Genomic DNA, 25,183 nt, shown 5'->3' with positions numbered 1-25,183 from the left:
GGCAAAGCACAACTTTCCTCCGCTTCTCCCCCCGGGGCCGGACTCCTGCTGCCGCCCCCGACGCCACCGCCGCTGCTGCTGCTGCTGCTCTTCCCGCTGCTGCTCTTCTCTCGGCTCTGTGGTAGGTGGACCTCGGCTGCCGGCGCGGGCTGAGGGAGGCGCGACCGGGGTCCTGGCGCCGCGGCGGGGCCGGCACGGGCCGCTCCCCAAGGCGGCGAGTCGGTTGTGCTCGGCGGTTGGCTGCACGAGCGGGTGCCGCGGACTTTGGCTGGAAACTTTTCGCCGCGCCCGGGGCGAGGCCAGGGACTGGCCGGGGCCCACTCCCCTCCCCCGCGGCCTCGCGGCTTGCCGAACTGATGGTCGGGGCTCGACGAAGGGGCTTTTCCCTCCAGTTTCCCTCCAGCGCCTAGTGTTTGGTGTCCGCGGGCTTCTTTGAGTTTCCTCGGGGGACCGTTACTTCCTTACTCATTTGCGGCGGAAACCGAGCGGGAGGACTGCTGAGCTGGGGCTGAGATTCGGGGTTGCATGTTTGCCGCCTCTCCCTGCCCCCCACCCCGTAGTGCAACTTGAGCTCTGATCCGAGATACCCTTAGGGACCAGCGCCCGACCGAATGAAGCCTTCGGGTTCATCCCTCTGGCCTTCCACCCTGGAGAAGGCACCAGGTTACCCCACCCTGCAGCATCCCCTACTGTCCGTTTTCTTCGGTCCTCCGACCCCTTTCTGCCCGGCAGCCTCAGGGTCGCTTTGCGTTGAGTCCACCGCTGCCTTCCAGTTTGTGGGACGCCTTCTCACTGTCCGCGATTATGTTAGCAAGCAGAGTTAGTTGTTTGCACTACGGTTTTTGTGTTAAACGCCTAGTTGCACTTCCGTGGTCTTCTCTTTAACATCCATGCTTTTCCCCATCTTCCCTCATAAGTGTGTTACAGTTTTCTTGTCATATTTGGGAGGTTGTCTCTTTGTAAGTTCTCTTCTAGCCTTTTTTAGTCAGGGTAGTGAAAAAATCTGCTTTCATGCAGGCGAGGTGGACGAAAGTGATTATTAATGGACGGTGATAATTTGGGAAAATAAGACCCTCTTTGAAATATTGCAGGGCATTATTCACTCGAGAAAGGGCTGTTGGTGAGAAAGGTGGAGGAGCAAAACTTAAATCTTGTACAAACGTTGGTTTACCTAAGGTGTTTTTACTGATGTTTTTACGTAAGGCTGAATTTCACTGTCCCTTGAAATCTTAAACCAGAAGTTTTACCTGTATTTATCAAAGGAGAGATGGATGCAGATGTTTTGCGTAGTGTGATTTAGAAAAGAGAATTCCGTTATGGGTAGCTATGTCAATGTGATTGGTTATCAGGGAAGCAAAGTTTTCAGGAGATTGAGTGCCCCTTATAGGTTGAGAATTTTCACTACTAGTTCACCACCACCTTGCAAGCATTTGTAATGAGTTTCTTCTGATTTACAGTGTGAGAAATGGCATGTTATCTAATTTACATTGTTTTTGTAGCCCCACTTCCCAGATGTTTGGTTCCAAGACATAATTCTTAATGGTTATTTTCCATTAGGATTGTGGATTACAATTTGTTGGGAGAAACGTTGGAGAGGTGTTAGTAGCTTACTAGCCTTAGTTTGTGGTAAGGACTGAGAAAATATTACTTGTAGTTCGTAAGGCTTATCTAGCTAGGCAAAAAAGCCTTTTAGAAGACTTAAGCTAGGTACAGCAGATACTGGGAGATAGAATTTGGTGATAACTTCACAGTAATTGTGCAGGTGAAGTGTTGATTACTTTTTGAAGGAACAGATTGATTTTCACATGGAAGAAGTTTTTTTTTTTTTTTTAAAGTAGTCATATGTTGTAGGGGAGGGTCTTGAGTTATTAAGAGTCCTAAAAATTCAAACAGTATAAGCAAATGGACCGTGCTGTGGAGGAGGTGTAAATTGAAGTTTTTAGAGTTGTCTCTGCCTGCAGTTGCAGAGACACAAGCACTAGCTTTGTGATAACGGTGCACTGCTCATTTGAAGAGCTTCCTTTTTTGGCTTGTAGTGTTATAACACCCTGATTTGTGAGTGCTTGTGTGCTTGTGACAAGTTTTTTTTTTTCATCAATCTTTCTCTATTTTAGAATTCAGACTGGAGTTGTGACTTAATGGATGCATAGTAAATATGGAAACAGAATTTTCTTCATGTAACTTTGTTGATCTAACATTCGCAGTACTACCTTCTTTCAGAGTTTGGCATACTCATTTGAATAGCTTAAAAGTTGAAAAGATTTTTAGAGATGACTACCAGATGATTTGTTAATCAGAACACTTGTTTTATCACAGATTTCTTCATGAGGCTGGTTTTGAAATACTACGTACATTTAGCATAACCTTACTTAAGCTCAACTTTTGCAGTCTCATCCATTGCTTAAGATAATTTTTATGTTTGTTGATATGACTGCTAAAAAATGCTCTCAACTAATAGACTTGATATTTCGAAAGCTATACAGAATACTTAAGATTTACTGTTTCGAGTGAATTCACTCTATGTCTTATTTGAAGAATTGAACTGTTAAAATGAGAATCTTACAGGTTGACGAATTGCCAGTTTCTCTTTTTTTAAGTCTAAGAAATATCTAGGTATAAAAGTCAAGGGTGCTAGATTTACATTAACATCCAACTTAATTATCGTTCTACAGTTCTTTCTTTCTGAGACAATCTACTTATCAGTGTTTGGCTTTATCTTATCTCTTCATCCAATACTTTTTTGAGAGATGTAGAATATTAGCAGGTATTCATATGGTATTGATGAAAGAGAATATAGATTGATTTACCTTTGAAAATTGCCATTTGAGTTTAAGATTCTCTGCTTTTTTAGCAAGGTTTTATGTTAAGGTAGATGTTGAGAAGATGAAGGAAATAGAAGATCTAGCATGATACTGAACCTTTAATGGAACTTTCAATTAGTGATAACTTGATAGGCACTTGTGGACATAAAACACAAATAATGCCCAGGAACTTACTGAGATGAAACATTTTGGTGGTTGGTACAAGTCCTTTGTTTCTCTGTGTAGTTTTGCATTTCAGATACTAAGTAGGTAGCTTGAGTCTATAAAAAAAAAGCTGCCATTTAGTAGCTGTGTGAATTGTTGGTAAGTTCCTAAACTTCATTCAACTTAAGGTGTCTTATCCTTTAAAAAAGGATATGTTATCACTTTGCTTATACAGTTCTTTTAAAGATTAAATAAAAGGATAAAATATCAACACTTAAAGTGCATTTAGTATAGTAAACATTCAAATGTTAAAATTTATTGTATTTCATGTTATAAATCAACCATCCTGGTAACCAGCATTTTATTCTTAAATTCTACACTGATGTTTTATTATTATTTTTAAAGATTTATTTATTTATGCACATAAGAACTCGGGGTGTACAAGCCAAAGGTGTGGGGGTCAGAGGGTTCACCAGAGACAGTGGGGGGTTCACCAGAGACAGTGGGGAGCAGAACAGGTGGATCTACTGAAATGCACTGCTGAGGAGAGCAGTGGACAAGAAAGTAGAGGTCTGCTGTACCAACTGGGTCACCTCCCTGGCTGGGAATCAAACTTGTACTGCAGTGGCTGCTGATGGCTTCATAGTGCCATGCTTCTCTAGGGAGGCTCCTACACTGATGTTTTAAATCATTACATTTTCAAGGTAATTGACTTGTATGCATTTCTGTTTTTTTTTTGTATCTAGCCCAGTCAATGATCTTTAAATATTTTTCAGCTTTACTTCAGATAAATAGATGGCCAGTTTTTAGAATACAATGAAATTAACTATGTAATTGTGTGAAACCTAGTTGAATCTTCCCTTTATAGGACAGTATGCATTTTAGGATGCATACTGGCAGTTCCTGAGGTGAGAGTACTAGTGATTAAATTCAAACTGTGGAGATAGAGGGGAACCACACTTTTGCTTCTGCATTTGTGTCAAGTTACTGGTAGCATCAATTTAGAGCTTGTCCATACTATCTATATTGCCTACATGAATCTTTCTGTTGGAAAGTGAATCAAATTTAAAAACTGGCAGGAATAGAAATTGGAAAAAGCTGGACAGTTACAGATTTGTGTTTGTATATTTACTGTCTTTTTAAATGTCATGTAAACATGCATATAGTATACAAACTTTAGTGACTCAGCAACTTTGATACATTTGTCTGTATAGTTAAGGACTAAAACATGACTTCTAGCCTATTATGGGGAAATTACTGAAAAGAAGCCAACTGCAATATCCTTGTTTAAAAAAGACTTTGACATTCAGTAATTTACTTTTTTAAAATAGTAACATATTGTTATAGCATATTCTGTAACCTGTTAAAGTCTTCATAAACAATAAGGACTACATAGCTCGCAAAACTATATATGTGGCATTTAACTAATGGTTATTTATGCACAAATGTAGGGTAAAAGAAAATAACCCTAAATTAATAATAGAATAAATACTAGAAATGATTTTGTGTGCTAAGACTTCAGATCCAGAAACCTGAACACCAGCATTAATATCTTCTTTTGACTACCTTTTGTATTTTTATCTCAAACTGTCTTTAAAGTGTTTCCTGAATGCTGTAAAATTTTAAGATTTTTATTTCTATAATAGACTGATATAGTTTAATCACTTAAAGTTTGTTGTGAATCGTTATCAAGGGTAAGCTTAAATTTTTTTCCTAAATAATTCCACTACTATAATAGAAGTCATTAATTTAAAATTCTAGTGGGAGCTGCCTCCTTTGAATAGCTACCATCACATTCCCCTAGTTGTTTAGAAAGGATATTGTATTACATATACATTTTGCATGTTGTCAGTTTTATATTCCCTTAAATACAACATCCAGGGAGATTGTTTTTCTTGAAACTTTATTGATTGTCCAATATTTGTTGTGCTAACTCAGATGATAGGAAAGGGTTACCTGTTGCATTGTGAGCATATATTCATAAATTGGAATTTGAGGCATGCGTAAAAACATCAGCTCTGAACTGGCTTAAGAACTGACAGTATGTTTTTCAACACTTCAGATGATTATATTCTAGGTATAAAATAGGAAGTTTTGTATGTGACCCTGAGGATAGGAGAGGTGATAATATTTAATAATATTTAACAACAAAAAAAATTGTTTTTCTTTAAATTGATTGACCGTTGCACCTACACTCTGTAGCTCTTTAGGCTCTAAACTTGATTTCTTGAGAAGAAATATAGATTTTAAAGATGAGAGGAAGGGAGGATAAATCATGATTCGCAGCTAGTCAGGGTCAGCAAGTGTAGATTTTGTTGGTGAGTTCATAGGAAAGCGAATCTTTTCAAAACAATATTCCAGGCCCCACTGAAGATTTATTAAAGAGCTACAGATTTTGCAAAGAGGGGTGTGAGGATTGGGACCTGGGATCAGGGCATTTGTATATTGATTGATATCTTCAGAAGATTCCTTATTCCCACAAGTGCTTTTGTTACACAGTATTTTTGTTTATGGTTTGACTAGATGTGGTCATTCTTCAAAAAAAAAAAAAAATCCATTCTATTCTTTTGTTCCATACTGAATTCTCATGGGCTTGACTTACAGTAGACACTCAACAGTCTTTCAGATTTTGAAAGCAAGGCCCTCCCTGGTGGTATAGCGAGCTAAATTGCAGCAGTTCAGCAGGAGTTCCATCCCTAGCCGACGAGGTGACCCACATGGCACAGCCACTGCTGTCCTTAGCAGTGTACTTTGTCAATCATCAGTCTGCCTTTTTTACTCCCCACTCTGTCTTTGGTGAATCCTCTCACTCCCTGCACCTCTAGCCTGTAGCCCAGTTCTGTATGCATAAATAAATAACTCTTTTAAAGATTTTGAAAGGAAAATCAAATTTAGTCTTAAATTAATGTTGTACAACAGAAATATAATGGATGACACATTAAAAAGTAATAAAGGAGACAGGTGGAATTAATGCTAATATATTTCATTTAACACAATACAAGCCAAATATTATTTAATCATTTCATTGGCATTAAAAAAGTTGAGAGCTATTTCACATTTTCTTTCATAGTAAGTCTTTAAAATTGTGTCTTTTAGATTTACAGATCTTTATTTGGACTAGTTACATGTTATATGATTAGTTGTGAAATATGGCTGGTTATGACCATATTTTATAGTTCAGGGCTAAACTATTCTTTTTCACTGAGATAGGCTATGGCCTTCTCTCTTACTCACAAGAACTAGAATGACATTATTCTTCCTACATTTAAATTCTAAATGCCCAGTTTAAGAATTTCTTCAGGATGTTTCCCTCACATTTCTTGTTTATAAGACTTTATTGTATATATAAGTACATATAACAAAAATAAACACATTATTTATTAAGCTATATAGATTTTAGTATTTTCTTCTCCTCTTTAGCCTCCCCTCATTAACAGCAATTTAAGGTATGACCAGATACTTGTTTGTGATTTCCTCTTCCTTGTAGTCCTTAGAGGCCTACTTCTTTCAGTGTTTATCAAGAATGTTAGTGGCACATGCATACATATTTCATTTTTTCATGCTTTTAGACTAGGCACACTATTTATCAAGGTATTTCAGTGGAACACTTTTCTCTGAAGATGTTTTTGGGAGAAGGTACCATGACTGAATATATTTGGGAATAAGAAAATCATGCAACTCCCTCCACAACTCACATTGGTTTATCAGTGATATTTGAAAATTTGCAATAAAATATCTAATTCCACAAACTAAATATCTTTTTCTTTCGTAATTACTGTTAAGTTACAGAAGCTGTGCTGAACACACTGTATGAAATAGTCTTCAGGGAGGTTTGTGTACTTGATCTTAATTCCTATTTGGACTTTTTTTTTTTTTTAAAGATTAGTTATGCATACAGAGCTGGGGTACAGGTCAGAGGTGCAGGGGCAGTGAGAGGCTTCACCAGAGTCAGAGTGGGGAGCAGAACAGGCAGATCAATGAAGTACACTCCATGAGCAGAGGTCAGGAGAGGTCTGCTGCGCCATGTGGATCACATCCTGAGCAGGGATCGAGCATTCACTGAAGTGGCTGGGGCTGCCTTACAGTGCTGCGTCCTAACCTGTTGCGCCACCAGGAAGGACCTGGACATTATTTCTAAGCTTGCTTTCCAAGGTAGAGGGAAAATTAAACAAACATGATGCATTTCATAGCATGTAAATATCACATTTATTTAATAGTTGACCAAAGATTGCTAGGTTATAAAGATGTTGCTTGCTGAGAGTTCATTTATTTTTCTTTGTTCACTAAAAATTCTTTTTGTTCTTTTCATACCTGTTTTTTTAAATTCCCATTATCTTACCCATTTTGAATCTGAGGTGTTTCCAAATGACCTAAGAAAAATGCAGTAGTTTTTCTTTACAAAATCACTTGTGTATTAATATTATTAACCCAAGGCTTAATTAAGCAACTTTTGAAGGTAGGAGATACCTTACTTTGTATATTATACATATGCTTCATTCTGGATTTGAGTGTTAGGAATCAAGTGGGTAAATAGGATACCTACTTCCTTTTTGTTATGGGAATGTGTTACTACTATTATTGGGAAGGACTTGAAAATGCAAAGAGACAGATATAAAAACAGGTGCACTTTTACAAGACTCCCATTTCAGTGTTTGAGAACATATAATTAGGAGTGTGCCCAAGTCTTTTATTTATACTTCAGTTCTGAGGGAAAACAAAAACATTAATTAACTGTTAGTAAACTGTGATAAGATCATTTTTAAATGTAACTTGTTTTGATTTGGTTTTTGATGTAGACATAGCTGTTGTGGGTAGTATTAGGATACATTTAACAGTTGTCTCCCTTCTAATTGATGTAATATAGATCGGAGATAGGCAGGTCTATAAATTCAGCTTACTAATAATTCAGACAGTAAACTATCCAGTTTTAAAGTGTGCTTAGAGGCAACTATTTTTAAAATTTTAAACACAAAATTCTTTTTCCAGAGGAGATTTAAGTGGGAGAAGGCACTAAACAGTTCTATCTGCATAGGGCTAGGGTATCACCTTTTTCACTAAAACATTAGTCTGCACTTGTTAATGACTGAAGCAGCTACTCTAAATCTCTGAGTTTTATTACCGCCAACAAAAAATGTGAGACACCTGCAATTAATGAGTTGTATTGATGTAAACTGTAGTAGTGCCCCCATTTCTATACGCAATCCTTATACTTCATTTCTGTAATTATTTGATGATATAGTTACATTTGCCTAGTTTATATTAAGGCCAGCATGAACTTTAACATGGAAATAATAAGGAAGTTCTATTTCAAGTCATTAACCTTCTGTTGTGCAGTAGTCATGTTATAGGGTGTATCATCCCTCCCCCCCCCAGAGTGACCCACATGGCATGGCAGACCCCTGCTGACCCACCCAGTGCTCCCCTCAAGCAGTGTATTTCAGATAATCTGACTGTTTAGTTAATTTAGCTGTTCTGCTCCCTAATCTGTCTCTGGTGAATCCTCTTACCACCCTCTACCCCATACACATCTTTGGCCTGTGGCCCAGTTCTTGTGTGCATAAATAAATCTTTAAAAAAAAAAAGACATACTATAGATACTATAGCTAGTATTAGAAATATTTATGAGGACATCTATTCTTGGCAAGAAACTAGACTGCCTAGACTATTGATACTTTTCTGTATTTAAGATAAAGTTTATATACTTTTCAATGAGAAGACATTTTCAACTTTTAGACTATTTTGAAGCCATGCATTATTTGTTAAGCTTATTTCCATATTTATAAAAAGGATCTGGGCATTTGTGTTATATTCACAGTTGATAGTGAAAATATTTAATATTAACAGTTTTGTTAAAATCTAAAAAAATGTGAAGTTACCTAAGAAAAATACATTTTTCTCTGAGAATACTACTGTTACTTTGCTGCCCTCTACAGTCATCTAAAAGTCACTATAGATTTTTCTGTTAGACAATTCCTTGACATACAAGTCTTAAATTTCAGGCATGGGTTTGTAATATTTACTGTTATATGACAACTTTTAGTGACATAATTGATCTGTACTTATAATTGAAAAAAATAAAGATGGGATAGATTATCAATCAGGAAACAGGTGATAGAGTACTAGTCCAATGGTAGGTAATACAAAGAATACCACATAACGTAAGACAAGGTTATACCTTATGTCTGCTCCCAAGTTTATAAATCCATTAATAAGATTAACTGCATATTTGAATATATGTTTAAAAAAGACATTTGTAATGACCTATCAAGTAGTATGATATAGCCTACAAAAAAATCTGTAAGGCCTAGAAGAGTCAAGGAAGGCTAATTAGAGTTCAGACTTTTCAGTTATATCTTCAAGAATGAAAGAGTTCAGACAGATAAAAACAGCGTTATTTAACAAACTATCTGTTATTCAGAAAGGATTATGCTATCCCTAATGTTTTATAGGATGAGAGGTTTGTGAAGATAAATGGCATTGAAGTAAGGGATTTGAAAGAAGTATGGATCTAAGGAGTACATTATGTGGTGTTTGGGGTATTGTGGTTGGGGGAGAAAAATTTGGGAATGATGTTATGTTTTCCTTTTGAGTAAGTTACAGAAGGAGAGTAAAAGTATTGATGAATCATTAACTTTTAGAAGGAATTTTAATTACACTGTTTATGGGACTTGTATTAGAAATTTGGTATGTGGGGGTTTGGAAGAGTGAAATTGGGAATTACCAGGATTCATATGCTGGATTTGATGAGCAGGTAGAGGGGCATGGGGGAAGGAAAACAGAAGGAATAAAGGAAGGAGGTGTGGGAAGAAGAGACTGGGAAATGTTTAAGATTGAGGTGTTCTGATTGGCTAAGAAGGAAAAGGAGAAATGATTTGGAAAGGAAATAGACCAGTATATTTGGTAGTTAGGAGGAGGGTATTGCCTCTTAATAATTTTAGTGAAATGATTAGGGGAAAAAAGCCAAATTCAGGGGGATAGGACCTACTCTTGGAAACAATGGGAAAGAAAGTAATTCGGAGGAGATAGGTCATATAACCATTACAGACTAAATGTTAGTATTATACCTAAATTCATGTTGAAGCCTTAACTTTCATGTGATGATGTTAGGAAGGTTCTTTGAGAGGTAATTGGATTTAATGAGGCCATAAGTTTAGAACCTCATGATGGGGATTAGTGCCTTTAAAAAAGAAGAAAAGTTTCAGTTATTCACTGTGTTGAGGATACCCCAAGATAGCAGTCAGGAAGAGTTATCATCAGAATCTGGCCATATTAGCACTGCTGTCTCTGACTTCCTATCTTGAGAGATGTAACAAATAAGTATTTGTTGTTGAGCCTACCAGTTGTTGATATTTTCTGTAGCAACCTCAGCTAAGATACCATACTGGTATGTAAACATCAGAATTTTTTAGTTAAAACAAACATTTATAGAAGGATATTGGATGATTCAGATATGAAAATCAAGAACCAAAAGATGTTAGCTATCTAGGATTATATTCAGAAGCACAATCAAAACAATGTTGGGGGCACAGTTGGTTAAGGTTAGTTTGCTGATCCATAGACACTGGATGTTACAGCTTTCTCTAACGTTAATACTGCTGCTTTTGAAACTGGATATTGTTTTTGCCACAGGCCATGTTTTCCATGGTTGTCCACTACAGAAAAATTTAAAAATTGAAAAATTTTTATGATGAGAGTTTTGTTTTTTGGGAGGGGAATAGGAAAAATACATTAATATGGCAAGGCCCAGGAATAAAAACGAACTAGAAACATTAAAAACGAAAATGAGAAAGAGGGTAAGTCTTAGGAATGATGAGAGGTGCTTTGGACTGGATATAGGAAGAAAATAGTTGTCTTTAGTGGTTTAAGTGATAAATTTTGAGAATAAATGAGTGCAGGGTGACATTGGGACTTAGAATCTGGGCTAAAATGTAAGAAGATGTCAAGATTGAATAAAATGTCAGTATTGGTGACATGAGTTGGAATTGTATGAATTTGTAAACTATGAATGATGTTGGGGAGCTCCAAATAACTTTTTGTTGGTGGTTGTGCTTAATCAGTCATGTGTTCACCAGAGATTATTGTTCAGTATAGGAAGAGCCCTCTTAAGTTGTTAATAAGTTCGTAGAAACTAATACTTTAAGAGAATTAAACTATAATGAAACCAGTTTTACCAGTGTCAAGTTTATGTAAATGGGAATTAAGTTCCTATGGCATATTAATGGTCACAAAAACATTTCCGTACTTCTCCAAGATCCCTTACACTTTAAATATATATAAAAAAAATCTCTCCAATTCATTCCAATTGATAGGATGACTAGAGTCTATATTGGCACCTCAGGTTTGAGGGCAGGACACCTTTCCTTCACAGGGCACACATACTCATCCACATTCACTCAGACTTGGGGCAGGAAGGACACGCTAATTAATTAACCCAAGGTGAAGATCTCCGGGATATGGTGGAAAATTGGAGTAGCTGGAGAAAGCTCGTATGATACACTGGAAAGTGCAGTCTTAACATACACAGACACCACCTGGGACATAATTTTTTCTCTTTGGTGTTATCAAATGCCATTGAACAAAATGACATGAGGTCTTGCTGTACGGTGAGAAAAATAGTTGGTAAAAGAATATTATGTTCTTCTGGCCAATTGCATATATGTATTGAAAGAAATAGAACAGAGTCAGACTACACTGTCTTTTAAGTATATATTGTAGCTATTATTAGAAGTTTGGTAGAGGAGACATGTATGGGAAAGTAATATTTAAGAAACAGTGATTTCTCCTAAGTTGGGCAGTATATAAATGTAGTTTTTAAGGCCTGAGCTAAGATGGTAATGGTAGTAGAGATAAAAGGAAAACGTTTAAAAGCAAAAGATAATTGAAACAAAATAATACCACTTGCTGATCCTAGGACTTTAGGATCCTAGAAATTCTCATATACCCCAAATCGTGATTCTCATAAACCCAAATTCATGATTTTTTCCTTTGTATTTTTCTTAAAGTTTTTATATTTTTCTTTCATTTATTAAAACTTGTTGATGTAATAATACAGGTTTCTAGTGTCAGGCATTATAAATCAGTATCTTTATATACTATGGTATATTCACTACTAAAATTCTAATTTCCATCTTTCATACAGTCGACTCACTCTATATTTACTTCTTCTCTTCGGTAACCATTATTTTGTTTTTGTAATCTGAAGTTTTCATTGCATTTTGTTTGTTCATTGGTTTTGTTTATTTTCTGCATATTGAGTGAAATCATGCAGTATTTATCTTTCTCTATCTGACCTCTTTCACATACTTAGTACTATCCTCAATAGGTCCATCCATTGCTATTGAACATAGCAGGGATTTTTTTTAAAAGATTTATTTATTTATGCATATAGTACAAGGCCAGAGTTGCAGATGCAGTGAGAGGATTCACCAGAGACAAGAGTGGTGGGCAGAACAGCCCAAGTGCTGAAGTATACTGCTGAGAGGAGCAGCGGGCAGTCAGGAAAGGTCTGCTGTGCCATATGGATCACCTCTGGGGCAGGGAATTGAACTCATGCAGAAGTGGCTTTAGGTTCTTAGTGCTGTGCTTTAACCCACTGCACCACCAGGGACAGGGTTGTGCTTTTTACTATTATTCCCCCCCAACCCCCGATTCCCCTATATTCTCATAAGTGAAACCATCCGATATTTTTCTTTTTCCTTTGACTTATTTCACTGAGCATAATCCCTTCTAGCTCCATCCATGTTGCTGCAAATGGCATTAGTTTATCTTTTTTGACTGCTCAACAGTGTTGTGTGTCTGTGTCTGTATGTGTGTATATATGTATATATCACATCTTTTTGATACTATTATAATGCTGCAATAAACATAGGGGTGCAGGTATTTTTTTTGAATTAATTTTTTTGTGTCCTTTGGGTAAATTCCTAGGAATGTAGCTGCTGGGTCATACAGTAGCTCCATTTTTAGTGGTCTGAGTAACCTCCATTCTGCTTTCCATAGTGGTTGGACCAGTTTGCAGTCCCACAGCGGTGTAGAAGAGTTCCTTTTCACCACATCCTTGCCAACATTTGTTGTTGCTAGGTTTTCTAATATGTGCCAGCCTTACTGGTGTAAGCTGATATCTCGTTGTGGTTTTAATTTGCATTTCCCTGGTTATAAGGATGTTGAACATTTTGTCATGTCTGTTGACCATTTGCATTTCCTCTTCAGGGAAGTGTCTTTTAAGTTCTTCTGCCCATTTTTTGACTGGATGTGCTTTGTTGAGTCCTGTGAGTTCCTGTATCTTTGTGAGCAGTCCCTTATCAGTTGTGTGGAGTGGAAAAAATTTCTCCTAATCAGTAGGGTCTCTTTTTGGCTAATGTTTCTTTTAATCTTCATGAAGCTTTTCAGTTTATTGTAATCCCAGTTTTTTTTTTTTTTTTAAACTTTTCCTTCGCTTCATTGCTTTGGGGAATGAGTCCTTAAAGACGTTACCAAGATGTATATCATGTGGTGTTTTACCTATATATTCTTCTGTATATTTCATGGCTTCAGGTCTTATATTCAGTTCTTTTATTCATTTTGAATTAACTTTGTGCATGGTGTGAGGTAGTAGCCTAGTTTCTTTCTTTTTTCTTTTAATGGTGGTCCAGTTTTCCAAACACCATTTATTGAAAAAACTCTGGGACTTCAGTACTTTTTTATAGAAAATGTTTTTAGTTTCAGGTTGAATTTTTAAAGCAATTATGATATCAAGTCGTTTATTATATCATCTTACCTCTTTAATGTCTGGCATGCTACTCTACTTTTCATTCTTCATAATCATATTTTGTTTATTGCTTTTCAGTCTTGCCAGGAGTTTATAATGTATTAGAATTTATAAATTCTATAAAAATTATTATAGAAATAAATACCTTTGAGCCTTTCCCATTCTCTGTTTTGGTTTTTGTTTCATTTTGTGTTCTGTGTTTTCTTTTTCTGGAGAATTTTTCTAAATATTTATTTCCTTTTTAAAAAAGATTTATTTATCTTTATAAGAATTGGGGTGTAGGCAGGGGTGAGGTTTGGTAAGAGGATTCACTAGTGACAAGAGTGGGGAGCAGAACAGGCAGATGTGTTGAAATACACCGCCTAGTGGGGAGCATTGTGGCTGGGGAATCTAACTTGGGTTGCAGTGGCTGTCGATTGCTTGATAGCACTGTCCCTGGCGCCTTAAGAGGCTCACAGATATTTCTTGACATGAGTGGTTAGATTATTGAACTCTTAGCTTTTATCTTTTTCTTCCATATCATTTGAGCCCGTTTCCCTCAAAGCATGACTTAACCTGTACTATATACAAATTAACATTTAAAACATTTGGAAATTTCTATGTGATCTTTTCTAACACTTGGAATATTTTGATATTTGCTATTTACTTTACCATGGCTATTTTTTAAATTACCTTAGTTACTGATTTTTAGTTTTATTATATTGTATCAGAGAATTTGATCTTTTGACTTCTGAAATGAGAGAGCAATTTGACAATTTCATATATACATGAAAATAATGTACATTGTCTTTGTTGGTTTAAGATGTCTCTATATAGTTTGTTTCTGTTTATATTTATTTAAGGCTTTTTTAAAGAAATATAATTTATTTTGCTTTTTTTTTTAAAGTATTTCTTTTAAAGATTTATTTATTCATGCATACAGAACTGGTATATAGGTGAGAGGTGAGAGGATTCACCAGAGACAGAGTGGGGAGCAGAACAGGCCCACTGACTGACAAAATATGCTGAGCCGGTGGGTCAGGAGATGTCTCCCTTGCCTTGTGGGAAACATTGGAGCCCAGGATCCAATTCACACTGAAGTAGCTGCTTGCAGTGCTGCCCTTTAACCCTTCGCGCCACCAGGGAGGGCTGGCATTATTTTTTAATAAAGTAAATTTTAAATTTTAAATTATTTAATTTCTGTAGGCATTTATCTTTTCTGTAGTTCGTTTTTGCCCCTGCATCTTGTAGTTTCTTCCTGAAATCCTTTTACTTCTTCATGAAAAACACCTTTTTATTATCGTTAGGGTGAATCTGTTGATTAAATTAATCTTTTTGCCTGAAATATCTGTATCTTGATTTTCTTTTAAAATACATAGCAGCTTTATTGCTATTTCACCTACCATGTATTTCATTGATTTAGAACATAAAATTCAGTGGTACTTGGTATTTTCAGTTATGCAAGCATTGCCATGGTCAGTTTTAGTACATTTTGATTATTTTCTGCCCCACCAAAAGCAGTCAGTCTCCTATTAACTCTTTACCATTCCAGTGCTAGACCACCATTAATTCATTATTTATGTTTCATATGTTAAAATATGTAATGCTTAGTGTGTGATTTCATTTAGCATAATTTCAAAGATCATCTGTATTGAATATTTACCATATTTTTTTCCTTATCACCAAATATTGTGTAGATCTATCACATTTAAATCTTAGTTTATTTACATTTTTGGGCTGTTGTATATCATGTTTCTGTTAACATTTATGTACACATTTTTTTGTGTGGGCATTATTTCATTTGTGTATATACTTTTTATGGATTTCCTGAGTATTGGGGTTTACTAATTTTTTGAGAAACTGCCAGTTTGTTTTCCAAAATACATTTTCACCAGCATATAGGAAGCTTTACTGTACTTTTACTAATACTTGTTCTTACCAAACTTTTTGATTGTAGCTATCGTAATTGGCATGTTATTGATTTGATTTGCATTTGATTTCCTGATAATGATTAGCATGTAGTTATTGGCTTTTTATTTGCTTTCAAGTTAGATAAAGAATAATTCCTTTGCTCATTTTTTCACTTATGGTTCAGTTGTCAGAGATCTTTTCATATTCTGGAATAAATTTTGAGTCTGTAGAGGTGTTTTCATTTTCTTAATGGTTTTTATTTTAGAATAAGAGTGTTTAACTTAATGAAGTCTAGTTAATCTTTTTAAAAATTATTTTTAAATACCATTGTAGCTTGTATCCAAGACAGCCTTTTCTAACATACATTCGTGAAAATTTTCTATGTTTTCTGGGTTTTTTATAATTTTAGCTCTTAAATTTAAGTTTGTGTTTTACTTCTAATTAATATTTGTGTATGCTATGAGGAAGGAGATATAATTTCATTTTTTTAAAATGTTGATATTCACTTGTGCCAGAATAATTTGTTGATTAGATCCTTTTTTCTCCATTGAATTGTCTTGACACCTGTGGAAAATCAGTTAGTCATGAATGTGATGGCTTATTTCTAAATGCTGTACTTTCTAGCGATCTGTTTTTCTCTTTCTATGCTAGTTTCACAGTTTTTATCATTGTAGTTTTCACACACATTTGTTATTACTATCGTCTTACAGAGTCTTCTATCTTGTTCTTTTTCCAAATTGACTATTTTGAATCTCTTCAATTTCATATACATTCAAGGTGAACTTCTCAGTTTCAAACAATGATTCCGGGTGGGTTTTGGATAGTTTGTGTTCAGTATGTAAACCAATTTGAAAAGTGTTGCCGATTTAATAATCTGTTAAGATTGATGGTTATGAGATGACACCCCCCCCCCTTTAAGTTTTCTTTAGTTTCTTTTTACAGTGTTTGGTAATTCTCACATGATGTTTTGTTCTTAATTGTTAAGTTTATTTCCGATGTTATTGTTAATGGAATTGCTTTCTTAATTTCACTTTCAGTGTTCATTACTTAGTGTATAGAGGTATGCAGTTGAATTTTGTGTATTGATCTTCTATAACCTTGATGACATCTTCTTTTAGCTCTACTAATTTTTATAGGTAAAATTTTTAGGATTTTCTGCATTCAAGATCATGTATGGTTTTATTTTTTAGCAATTTGGATGCTTTTTGTTTCACCATTATGTCTTTTGGTATGAAAGATGTGAATTTTTGTAAATTCTGTCAGGTTGAGTATCTAACCTGAAGCTAGATTAATTTTTCTAATACCCCTAGTAATTTTGTAGCTTCCTTTACAATATTCTTTTTATTTTTCCTTTTGCTTATTTATAGTTTCCCTGACTTGACTTTAAACTTCTAAAGGGTAAGAAACATGCCTCCTCCTTGTGCTTCTTCAGCATAAAGCCTGGTTAATACAGGTAGGTATGAAATAAATGCTAGTGAAAAAAATAAATGAAAAAAAAAAAGGATTGTCTTCTTGCTTGATTTCTCTTATTTTGTTACTGATAATTCACTAACTTCACACTTTTCATGAATCTGTTTTTGTGTATTTATATTTTTATTCATCCTACAGTGCTTTTTCTCTGCTTTGAAAAACTTGCCTAGTCAAAAATTTAGTTTAAATACCACTATTGATCCCAAAATTTACCCATTAGTGTAGGCAGGAACATTTCCCTTTTTTGGAAAGGGACTTTTCTTTTCATTCCTTTTGTATTTCTCTGAGTTTGCAACCTTAACTAGGGTGATCCACTAAGGCTAATAGTCAATTTTGCTTTGAAATATGTAGGTTTACAATTAGTCTGGTGTAATACTTAATCTTCCACTTCCCTTTCACTCTAAAAAAATGATTTAGTTTTGATGACAAATTATGTGGTCACCTTCCCCATAAGATATTTTTTGATTGTATGTCTTTTTCTCTTCTAAAATCTCAACTCCTCAATGTCTCAGGCTATTCTGTTTTCTTCTTTATAGCTTTTAGTACTTAACATTCAGTGAATGAAACTCCATGTTTGTGTGTTCATTACTATGTGCCCTACATACTGTTTTTTAGCCATATATGCTCACTTCTTCATAAATGTAGTTTGTAATAGCTATTCCTTTGCCCCAATCCCTACTTCCCCAGTGTTTATTTTCATTAGCCTTATAAAATCTTAACTGTAGTTTAGTCCAATGCTACACATCTATTTATTCATTCATTTATGTTTGTGCTTACCTCTAAGCGTCTACTGGTGTTTGAGAGAAATAAACTTTATAACCATGTAAATTGTTGCTACTACAGAATCAAACTTCAGCTTTAACTGACCTCAGACACAGCCAGCAATTCTTCCTTCAGTGATTGGTCAGTGCATGACTTCTATGTTTGAATTTTAAATGTTGCTGATTACATGATGATAGTCCACTTTTATAGTGACAAAACTGCCTCTCAATTTTTTCCAGGGTCACTCTGATAATAATAGAACATGGTGTGTTTTTGAATTTAGATTAGTCTGACTTCAAAGTTACCTTTTTTGCCATTCTGTTACCATTTATAATTTTAGCTTTCATTCTTAGATCTTCGAAATATGTACTCCTGAACCATAAGCATTATGTACTTTCTCTTTTAAAACAAGATATTTGAGATTTTTTTTATTATTAATGCATATTATATAAATGTGTATGTAAGTTTTTACATGTATCATTACAGAATGCTTTTATGAGATGATACTAGATTAACAGTTTATAGCAATAATTCTTTATTCTCATCTGAGAATATTTACATTTGTAGGACTTAGGCATTGTTTTATTTATTTTATTATTTATTGGTGACCTAGGCAGTCTAAATGGCTTTGAAAAAGATTTTTTTATTAAGGCTAACCTTGATTTAGTACAGTAGTTTCTGGCCTACATTATTATGTTTTGACATATGATATCTGTGGCTCTTCAGTTTTACCATTTTAAATAAGGTTGAAGTAATCTTAAATTTTTAAAAAATGTCCATTCATTCTCATGCATTTAACTTCGGTGGAAGTAATGTTGATTTAGGAACCATAGCCCCTTTCAGACTTTTCTGTTACAAAAATCTCTTAAGCTTTTGAATATCCTCACCATTTGACCTCTTATGAAATGTTTAGAATCTTTAATGTTGTGATCAACATGATGAAGTTGTAAAGATGACTTTACAGTGCCAGGAAACTTCTTTTCTGTGTTTTGCCACTAGTCATAATGATAAGGGCTAATCACTTCAGTGTCTTTGTCAAATGAGGTTAGATCAGATATCCTGCATATTTTCTTCCTGATACAAGGTTTTCTGCTTTTGTTGTGAAGATATGAAGAAACTGTGCTTTTAAGCATAAAGGAAATTAATTATAAGAGAAACTTGATGTTTGGTTGGCTAAATCAAGATTTTCGAATTTAAATCTAACAGGTGCTATTGACTGAAAATAAGTGATGGAAATAACATGGTAGAAAGCATATTATGAAGACTGAGATCACTAAAGATTAGTAGGAATGACATTTTACAGTGGACTGAAATTCATATTTTCAGTGGGCTGAAAATGTTGTCGAAGGCTTCAGTCTCTTGACCCTGGTATATCTGTGTTTGTTATGTATAGATTATTATTATAGAAATTTCAGCTTTTAAAAATTAACTCTTTGAGGCTTATTTCTTTAGCTCTGCAGCAACACTTGACCTGCTCCAAAAGAAACCAACTTTTCTATTATTGTGCTATCTACAACTTGCTGTAGTGAAGCACACATGTTATATAGTTATACTCTTCATTACTGTAGTCCCTATTCTTGTATGGTAGTTGAGTACTTGGAATAAGATTAGAATAATTGAGTACCTTTTGTATTAATTTTCACTTAAGTGAATTTAAATTTAAATGACCACATACATGTGCTGGAGGATAATTAGACTTTAGTACTAGTTGTACTCTTTTGTAATTTATTTCTTTCTCTTTTTTTTTTTACTGCCCTTTTTACACATTTTAGATTCAGCCTTTCCTTCAGTGTTAATGTTATTTCTGTATTTTAGCTTCATACTGAACTGCATCTTTTGCTAGGCTGAAATGGTTTTCCTAGCTTATGAACATCTTAGTCTATAAGGCACATCTTAAATGTCAACTTTTGCAAAACTTTCCTTGGTGTGTGTAAATCTGACAGTTATCAAGGATGTACAAATACAAATTGATGATAGAACATTTGCAAATATGAAAATCAAGTCTGAGAAATTTATTTTCCCAATGTTTGTGATTTTCCATCTCAACCTATCTAGTACTTTAGTACTAGTTAACCTGATATATAACCCTTTGATATATGTCCTTTTAATATAATCCATTGATCTGTTTTCTTCTCCTGTGATCAGTTTAAAGTCTGTAGCCTATGATTGAAATCACTTCATTGCTCTGTCATCTCCCTTATTTCCCTCTTAATTTAGTTTGACTGGTAAAACTCCCAGCCTATATTAAATCTTTGTCTCTGCCTTCTCAATGCCTCCACTTTTAGTGTCATGGTAGTTTAATATAAGTAATTGCAAGTGGCTCTTGAATCCTACATTTTCTTAGTCAGTGATTTTCAAGATCTTTGGTCAGTCTTCTGAATTTGTTCTTCCCCTTCATTATTGTGTTCCCCATTCTAGATCTTTTGTTCTTAAATATAAATTTTAGAATGAGTTTGTCAGTATCCACAAAATATCTGTTGGGATTTTGGCAGGTATTGTGTTGAATCAAGTTGAACAGAATTGAGATCTAGACAATATTAAGACTTTCTGTTTATGAACATGGAATGTCTTTTCATTTCCTTAGTTCTTTGATCAGTTTATTGTTTATACTCATAAAACTATTATACATATTTTATTAGTTTTATACCTAAATTATGCTGTTTTTAATCTCCAATTTTGTTCATTACAGTATATAGGAAAGCAGTTGCATATATTACCATCTTGTTACAATTGCTTATTAGTTTGAGATTTTTTTTACCATACCATTCTGGTTTTCTATAGACAGTCATGTCACCTGTGAACAAAGAGTTTTACATTTTCCTTCTCTATCAGTATACCTTTTATTTCCTTTTCATGTCTTACTGCATTTGTCAGAACTTCCAGTATGATATTGAAAAGGTACAAAAAGAGAAAAACTGTACTTGAATTGTTCCCAATCTTACTGGAAAAGCTTCTGTATCCTCACCACTAATACAATGTTAGTTGTAGGGTTTCCTTTTTATTGCTGAGTAATAATTGTGTGGGCTTGCTAGTTTTATTTATCTATTGATGGACATGTGCATTGTTTCCACTTTTGGTTGTAATAAAGCTGCTAGGAAAATTGGTGTCAAGTCTTTGTATGAACACATATTCTTCTAACAAGTAAAGACATGAGAATGAAATTGGGTGTGTGATATGACACTGGATGTTTAAGAAACTTGCCAAATTGTCTTCCCAGTGTGATTTTACCATTACAGAGTTTAATGAAGGCAATTTCCAGTTTTCGCCATAATTTAATACTTTGTATTGTGTTTCCTTTTTAATGTTAGCCACTTTGATGGAGTGATCTCTCATTGTGGTCTTAATTTCATTTCCCTGATAACTATTACTTTTGTATGAGCTGGTTGATGATATTTCTGGTTTTTTTTTGTCGGCTTAATTATTTAGTTTTTTTATTATTTTGGATTTACATTCTTTATTAGATATAAATCTGCTATCAGATGAGTTTTACAGAATTCCCCCCTCTCCACCCTCCATTAAGTGACTTTTGGAAATAAAAAATACCCAAATATATGGGAAGATAATTCTCTCTTCATGGATTGAAAGACTTAACATTGCTAAATGGCCTCTTATCCAAAGCAATATTATAGATTCGGTGAATCCCTATCATGGCTCATATGGCATTCTTTCAAGCATTAGAACAAACATTACTGAAAATTATATGACTTTGAATAGTCAAAGCTAACATGACAAAAAAGAATGGCAGCACTATATGCCCCGACATAAAACTCTACCACAAAACTATAATAAAACAATATGGTACTGAAATAAAGATCAGTGGAATAGAATTGAGAACCCAGAAATAAACCTGCATTTACATGAACCGTTAATCAATGACAAAGTTCAAAAGTATAGAAAAGTATAGAACAAAGGAAAATACTCTTCCAGTGCTGTTGGGAACACTGGAGAGTCAACATACAAAAGAATGAAACCAGGTCATCATATTACACAGACAAGTAGAAATATATAAAGTAATGAGAATAAATGGAAATGTCCACAGATTAACAGAATAAAGACCAAGTATAGCCATGGTATGCTCAAACATTCACTTATTTGGAAGTTGAGAATTCAAAAAGAAGATGGTGAGAGCATAAGTCATAAAAGATGGAATAGAAGTAAGATGTATCCCACACAGTAAGTGAAGAAAATCCTTAGAAATATTAATCAAACTACTCCAAATGTTGTTAGTAGGGGGGAAAAATGATAAGTAGTCACTAAGTTCAGCAATTGTCTTAGTAAGTGGTAGGATAAAAGACTGATCAGAATATGTTATGTTTCTGCTGCAGATTTTCTAATGATGCCCCAGTTAGGTAGGATGAAAGCCAAATCTTAAACTGATACGAATCCTCTGATTGTCTGCTACCTTTGTGTCCTAATCTCCTGCTGTTCTATTCTTCTTACTACCCTAACACTATATGATTCTTTCTTCCCACTATTGTGTTCAAGTCTCTGCTCCACTGCTATCTTAAGAAGCCCTTTTTACTCTTAATCAGAAACTATACACCTCTACCTTGAAGTAAAAATTGTATATTTTATCTACCTTTTTTTCCTCCATGGAAAATACCTTCTCTACCTTTATTTTCCTTCCTTACTATCTGCTATATATATATCTTTTTTTTTCCTTTAAGAATTTTATTTTAGGATTAGAACATAAACTTTCTATGGTCAGGTCCATCTACTAAATACTATATCCAGCACCTAGAACAGCGACTGTATAAAGGACATAACCAGTACATATCAGTAAATGATTGTCATGGGTTCTGTAAACACTTCTGACTTATGATACAGGATTCAACTTAGAATATAGCATTTCTTATGATGCTAGAGTTGTCCTTTGTATTTATGACCTACAAGTAGGTAGAACTTCTTTCATGTTTTAATAGTGTTTAAGTTTACAGTTTATAGTTTTCACTGTGTATTAATTTGATGCTGTTCTATGCTTAATTCTGTGTTGACTGTTCATTGAGGATTTTGTTGAAACGATGTGCTACGCTTTCAAAGTTGGCATGGCATTTATCAATTTAAAAGTTAGGATTAATTTGATTCATCTAAAACGTGTTTAAGTATATTGAGGCTGTTGAAAATACCTGTGCTGTGGCATTGCTAGTTTCTTGAAAAAGTATATTTATTTAAGTAGTTGCTTCAGAATAATTATTCTGAATTCTGATAAGTCTGAAAGGATCCATACCTTAGATCTCTTTGTAAGAGATCTACAAACTATAAACAGTTGGACACAGACTATTGTAACTTTTTCACTTGTAGAATATTTATATGCTTTATTGTAGATCCTAACATTTGAAAGATACCTGCCGCTTCCATTAGCAGTAGTAAAGAATAGTGCCAACATATTAAAACACACAGTGTTAAAATAAATTTGTGATTGTTTCTGTTTCTTCTTGGTTTGTTGTTGGGATAGAATTAAGAAAGTAAACTATCATTTTATTAAGTGCAATGTAATTCAACCACTTTTATTTAATGTGATTTCTAATACAAATTACAAGGTTTTTGCTACCGTTTTTAAAATGAACCACAGAAGTTAGGTATTTATTTATTTATTTTGTCTCAAGTTTCTTATTGAGCATATGTATTTCTAAATTATTTGTGTTCTTTGGACACTCTGAGCCCTCACTGAATGACTGTTGAACTACACTTTAAAACTCCAGAGTTGTGTTTTTATGGGGGCCATAGAGGTAGAGGAAGAAATGTTTTCTCTCAGAAGGGATAAATACGGTGTAATTAATTAGCTAATGACACAAAATTTAACTTTTAAATCTAGTAGACATACAAAACAGACAGAACTTTAAAAATTTTTATTGACACCTAGAGTGTGTAGTAGCTGGGAACACCTTATGAGAAGGTTAGGATTTTTTTTTTTAAAGATTTATTTATTCGTACAGAACTGGGGTACAGGTCAGAGATGCGGAGGGTGAGAGGATTCACCAGACACAGAGTGGGGTACAGAACAGGCAGATTGACAAAGTACACTGCTGAGGGGAGCAGCGGGTGGGTCAGGAGAGATCTGCCACGCCATGTGGATCTCCTCCGGGGCAGGCGGGGATCGAACTCATGGGAAGTGGCTTAAGCTTCTTGTGCTGTGCTTTAACCCACTGCACCACCAGGGAGGGCCAGGTTAGGCTCTTACCAGAGATGAAAGGTTCAAGTCTTTGTTATTCCTTAACCTCTTTGTTATAGACTCACCATCAATGAAAAACTTACATGAAATAATTGAGATCTTCAGTAATAAATACTTATTTTTCACCAGTATGTAATTGTGGTTTTCAAGTTCAGTCACTCACTTTAATACTTCTCCTCCTTCCTATCACCCATTGTTGCTTTCTTAGTTATTGTCTTTTGTCTCAGGAATGTTTTTTATCGCACTTAGATTGAATTTACATATTAATATAAGATTTGTAAGCTTTGCATGCTTTTTAAGCAACTCAGTTGCAACTCATGCCTTTTAAGCAACTTCACCTTTTTTAAGTAATAGGGCTTTCAAATAACAAAATTTTAAGTTAACATTCATAATTTCCTCCCTGTATTTTCTTTTGTTTAATCAAGTATACGACAGTTTATAGAATGCTCCTTAATCTATATGTCTTAGATTAATTTTAAAAGTTAAGTGATTCATTATATTTGAAAGTATGTTAGAATGATGGTTAAGTTTTGGGAATTGGTTCTTTTTGGGTGGTAATGGTTAAAAAAATCAAAGCCTTTCATACCATTGCTTTAAGTAGAGTCAGTGTGAATTACCATTCTTTATTTGGTGGTATTTCAGTCAGCTTTTGGATAGTGTAGTTTGGCTATATATTTCTTGGCCGAGGTGAATTCATAGAAATAATATGTAAAGGTTTTATTATTTAGAACTGTTTGAACATGTCTAAACATAGTCTTTTTTTGTTTTCTTTTTAAAAGTGATTTTTATGTTTTATATTCATTCAAAAATTGAAATAGCTTTAATTTATATTTTGAAGCATTGTTTATACAGTTTCAGTTTTTGTGTACTTGTATTGATTTACATCTTAGTTAGAGTACTTATTTTGCGTACCTATGTTCTTATTCTCTCTTAGATTGAGTTGTGAATTCAGGCATGACTTTGCTACTTTCTTGTTTCCGAATCTCTTATAAGGCCCCAGGCAAATCAAGGTATCAGCAAGGCTTGGGAATCTCATCTAAAAGTTTGACTGGGAAAGCTTATTGTCCTGGATCTTACTCTTGACCTAGTCTATAGTCTAGCATTTTCTGCTACAACAGATTGGTGGGTACTTGATTTATTTGAGTCCATTCTTGGGGTTTTTTTTTTTTTTTTTTTTTT

At 34.5% G+C, this 25,183-nt stretch overlaps 1 protein-coding gene across 1 annotated transcript in view; it reads left to right on the top strand.

The window, feature by feature from the left end:
• Nucleotides 1-25,183, top strand: part of PVRL3 (poliovirus receptor-related 3) — an 83,070-nt gene that overhangs the window by 887 nt on the left and 57,000 nt on the right. Inside the window, exon 2 of the mRNA XM_012730548.1 lies at nucleotides 3-121. Within this exon, the coding sequence (XP_012586002.1) occupies nucleotides 3-121 (119 nt within the window). The remainder of the gene's footprint in view (nucleotides 1-2; nucleotides 122-25,183) is intronic.

The sequence above is a fragment of the Condylura cristata genome, unplaced genomic scaffold (assembly GCF_000260355.1).
Source record: "Condylura cristata isolate star-nosed mole 26May11 unplaced genomic scaffold, ConCri1.0 scaffold00003, whole genome shotgun sequence".
In the NCBI taxonomy this organism is placed as follows: domain Eukaryota; kingdom Metazoa; phylum Chordata; class Mammalia; order Eulipotyphla; family Talpidae; genus Condylura; species Condylura cristata.
This window is presented reverse-complemented; position numbering and strand designations above follow the sequence as displayed.